This window comes from Helicoverpa zea, chromosome 5 (assembly GCF_022581195.2).
Source record: "Helicoverpa zea isolate HzStark_Cry1AcR chromosome 5, ilHelZeax1.1, whole genome shotgun sequence".
Taxonomy (NCBI): domain Eukaryota; kingdom Metazoa; phylum Arthropoda; class Insecta; order Lepidoptera; family Noctuidae; genus Helicoverpa; species Helicoverpa zea.
This window is the reverse complement of record NC_061456.1, coordinates 7,199,589-7,204,675: the sequence shown is the minus strand read 5'-3', so window position 1 is coordinate 7,204,675 and position 5,087 is coordinate 7,199,589. Positions and strand designations below refer to the sequence as shown.

The window sequence follows — 5,087 nt, the reverse complement described above, 5'->3', positions numbered from 1 at the left end:
TATTTTACAACATTTTTATTGAAAATCAAACATACAAGATAAGTTAATCACAATGGTAAGGTATTTACAAAAGTATAAAAATAGAATTGAACACTTCTTTTGTTGGTGATGGTATCACAAACAGGAATTATTTTTAGGATAATATTCATTATTTCACGGAACCGCGTCAATTTGTTAGTAATTTCAAGTCCATAATGTTGAGTTCCATAAAATAATGAATATGAGATTTACCAAAGAGTTTTTAGTTCTTCTTCTGTACAGCGACGAAAAGTACTGGCAGCTTAGAGAAAAAAACGCTTACTCCATTTCACAAGATACCTGTGTTTCAAGAGTGCGTTCATTCTCATGAATTGTATCGTTAGTTGTTAGCTTTAAAATCAAGTCTTTTATGACAACAGCAGTAACTGCAACTTAACAAAAATCGACCAGGAAAGTAACAGTTTACCTAGACATTAAGTGACATATTGAGTATTATATTATCTTGTAAAATAACAATTCGTCTTTAAACTTAACTTAAAGCCTATGACCACATTAAATGAATACTGCATACGGCAATGATTATTTTGTTATCATCCAATCATGGGTCACGTTTGTTCCAGAGTTTGGAGGCGTTTATTATTTGATTGGATAACAAGTCTTATGTTTTTGTATGTGACATAATGCTGGTGATAGGCGATATCTAGTCTTAAAGTATATGGCATTGTGGGGTCCTGCCATCAGAACGTTCACGGTACAAACACTCGAGAGTCACTGAGTCACTTTACTGCTGGTAGTAGGTTCCTTTGTAGTCAAGAGCTGCTCTGTCTTCCTGCTGTCTGGCGGCTTCGGGGTTGTTCTTGGCTTCCAAAGCGGCGCGTTCCTGAAAAACACATTTTTCCTTAAATATCTACTTCATATTTGTCTATGAATAGGCTCCGAAACGACTTAATTTACCCGCGATTTAAAAAAATCTTTCACTATTAGGGAGCTTCATTGTCCCCGGTGAACAAAGACTATATTTTATTTGGGCATTGTATTGGGGAAAAGTATCTCCAGGAGGTGGAAGAAACCGCGGGAACAGTTAGCCACATAAAACGTTTTTTTTTTACCAAGAGCCAATTTTCTTCTCTTTCAGTGTAAATATTCTAATTAAGTTAGGTAACACCATTTGCATGCATATTGCCATTTAATTTGACATCATAACAGGGTGAGTCTCGATTAAAGCTTCCATCGTCATTGCTCATGCAGGACCTTTCTCTTTTTCTTAACTTTGCAAGATTTCAACTGATGCCATCATTGGCACGTACCGAGGATGTGCCAACTTAAAAGAAGGCTAGGTGCTCTAGATTTTTTGCATACAAGTGAAAATCAATATTTTCAGAGCCAACTAAAGTTAAGTACATGGAAATAACATTAAGTACTAAGATAATCTAGAGTTTAAGTAGTTCCCTGGGGAAGCAGGTAGAACCTTGAACAACAGCTAGTTTAAAATAATCAATAATATGCTATCCCATATAAAGCCTCGATTAGTACGTAGTTGACTTACTACAAACTAAAATGCCTTACTACAATATCCCTCGTCCCTTTATATTATTCATAGCAAATGACACTTACCGCATTGGCTTTGATTCCAGCGTAGATCAGGTCAAGACCTTTCTGGATTTCGGGGGAGACGGGGGGAGGGGTGGGGATGTGGTCTCCCTTGACCCTGAATCCGAGCTCGTCAGCGGTGTATTCCACAGTGATGATCTGACCATCGGGAGCGGTGTAGCTGTATGATCCCTGTTGGACCAAAGCGTTCTGGTCCTCACCAACGGACCTCAGGAAACCTTCTTCGGAAGCCTGGATGTTGTTGCCGGTCTCGTACCTGAAATCATATAAATGAAAATGTAGAATAGTTGCTTTTAAGAAAGGGTGTGACGATGACTTGAAAAGGCAACGAAATGATCTCAATTGACCTTCATAAATTATTAGTGGGCTTTTCAACAAACTATTGCGGAACTTAGGTACTTGTAAAAGAAATCGACTTGTTTTTCTTATAAAAACAATAAATATGTTAATTTTAAGAAATTTATTCATGTTTACTTAACATCAAAGTTATGCGTAATCTCAAACACAGTAAAAGTAGGGTCAAGGTTGAAAAATAAACTAGAAACAAATATGATGACATATACATCCGCTTGGGTATGGTAGAAGACATTATTCTGATTCTTAGATATTTTTTTCTTAGTATTATGTAGAGCTAGCATATAATTATAAAAACTTAATTGTAATTTAGAACAGTTATCTAATAATTAAGATTGCTTGAATCATAATCATTTAATCTGATATGAATCAGCCTTTGGCTCTATTAATTAAGAGCAGCCGAAAAGAGATAAACAGTTAATTATGTGAATCAAAAATATACTTACGCAGTCTTGTAGCTTCCATCAGTACCCTGCTCCTTGTCAAAACGGATGATGGGGATGAATGTGGTGGTGTCCAGTTGAACCTTGGGCCTGAAGTCGTCGATCTGCTTGGCCGGCCTGTAGTCCTGCTGCTGTTGCTGCTGTCTGTAGTCAGGCTGCTGCTGCTGGTAGTTGTTGTAGTTCTGCTCGGCGGGCAGCTGGTCCTCCGCCTCTTGCTGTTCAGGCTTCAGCGACACTCTCCTTTGCGGCAGAGCCGTCGAAAGGGCCAGCAGCGCACAAGAAACGACCTGAAACCACACAACCCCAATTATTAAACCATGTGACTTACTTACTTACACACTTGAACTTTAATGACCACATTAAATAACGAGATGATGTCAGACTGAAGAGCTTAATCATATACGGAATGTCGCAAGATAAGATAGAACATATACAATAGGCAGCATCTTGTGAAACCGGCTCATTCGACACGCAGGTTGGGCGAAAGTGGGCTCCAACATAATATGTATTGGCACTTACATGTCTACAAGCATGCCATTGTTTTCATTGAGATCAACCAACTTTTAGTTATGCTACGTTAACAGCGAGCGTCTTTTGTTTATTGTTATATAACCCATTGATTGCAAAAGGTAGGCAAATATGTTAGTTCGGCCAACAAAGATGTCACATGTTATGTTTAAAAACGCATTTCGTAGACATATGTGTTAAGATGTGATTACGAATTATATGAGATTTCATAATTCCGAGTGGAGCAGGTGGTACAACTGGATTAGCGAAATAAACAAACATAATGCAACCGCACCGATCTTCATGCAAGTAGTTACGATCACCAATTACTAGTTGTTCTGTTGTGCCAAACAGTTCTAACATGCAAGCGTTTAACCAACTAGTTTTATAGTAGATTGGTTTATTCGAATTTAATGTTCTTGTATAACGTATATTCGTTATTCACTACACATGATTTGCTCACTCACGCAGATGTTAACAAAATGTAGTGATTTATTGACGCATAGTAACTGGAGTTGCGATCTTAATTTAACTGTCACTTTGGTGTAGTAGGTAATTGCAATCAGGTTTGATTCTCAGGTTGAGCAAAAATGATTTGCCTTTTCCTTGTAGATGGAGTTATTTATAAGAGTAAAGCCGCAGTTTTCGGGGAACTTATGCATACTTAATGCACAATGTGGAATGTCTAAAATATAATTTTCAACAATTTTTTCTAGGAAATCAAGCAAAGTTACTATTTAAGGACATTATTGTTATATTAGGTTTATGTTCTCATTTAAATAAGGCAATAACTAAATTATATTATTGTTACATATAAATTGACCTAGAAATAGTTACATAATGAAGTTACTACGAACAAGATCATTTGTGTAACAGAAAGTTCATTAGAACGAGGTTGTGACTGTCAATGAGAAGTAATAGTTTCTTGTTTATGCTATATGCTAATGATTCTTTATTCGATCATATCTGGTTTTATATCGTAAATGCGATTGCGTGATGTTGTATTACCGCACGCAGATAAAAAACATAAGCGATTACGAACTAAATCGATTTAATACATTTAGAAGTTATGAACAATGTTCTTTTTACTTTTTTTTCATACAATTGTAACAACCTATGAAATAAAAAACAGTAATAGTTCTGAATTATCTATTTTTTTCAAGTAGGTATACGTATAAATTTGAATATGGCTATTATTTCTTGAACTTGAGTACCTAATATCTAAGTTCATATACCTAATAAACTCAAAAATAAGTTGTGGTTATTCACGAAAGGGAAAACCATGAATTAGAAAATACGATTTAATAACAGTTAGTCAAACGATAGACTTACATTGATCAAGATACCTGCTTCACACTAATATTGAATGAGTGTATGACTAAATATGTCACATTAGGTATAAATAAATACTATTAAATAAAATACTAATTGACATGAAAAATTGCACCAAGATGATTATATTTTTTAACTATGGGGTCAGAGACGGAGGCTGTTCTCTCCTAAAATGGTTGTACGAAATAAGAAGATGTATTGGGTACTTGCATATTATGAAAGTAGCACAAGACTTGGTATGGAAACAGAAACACATGGAACAAATCTGTATACAAAACAGTGGTAATTCAATCATAATTTGAAAATCTAATAAAATTAACTAGGTACGCTTTTCAAACATGAACAAAGTATCTCAGAAAACATTCAAGTAAGAGAAATGTTTGAGAAATAATTTGATTACAATACTAAGCACCAAAACCTTTGCTTAAGGTCGCCAAAGTTGTTCCGATTGCACTCGCGATAAACGATTAATAGTATAATTAAATGTAGGAATTTAAAGATGAAGACATTTAAATGGCAAAGTTCAACCGTCGACATATCTGCCGACCCTATTCTGTGCCGCCGCTCACAACACACGATTGCATCCAATCCTTCACAGAACTTGGGAATTAACGTAATGCTAATATATTCCAATTATTATAATAAGCATAATCTTCTATGATTACTTCACTTTAAGAGAAAGGTGGTTACTTAAATTGTTGTTGGGGCTGATTTTAATGAAAGGGGTAAAGAAAGAAGAAATGAGGGTTGTTTTATGAATGAAAAGTTTCACTTACCAGCAGTTTCATTGTTGTTTGTGTGTGGTGTCGGGCAGCAGCGAAGTGGCACGTGGAGTGTCGTGAACTATGTCAGAGTGGTAGT

The 5,087-nt window shown here is 35.7% G+C and overlaps 1 protein-coding gene across 1 annotated transcript; it reads right to left on the bottom strand.

The window, feature by feature from the left end:
- On the bottom strand, positions 1-5,087 carry LOC124630788 (endocuticle structural glycoprotein SgAbd-2-like). Its single transcript, XM_047164788.1, has 4 exons — positions 5,003-5,087; positions 2,391-2,674; positions 1,594-1,846; positions 1-859 (listed from the first exon to the last, which is right to left on the bottom strand). The coding sequence occupies exons 1-4, from the start codon at positions 5,012-5,014 to the stop codon at positions 761-763; spliced, it is 648 nt and encodes a 215-aa protein (XP_047020744.1). The 5' UTR covers positions 5,015-5,087; the 3' UTR covers positions 1-760.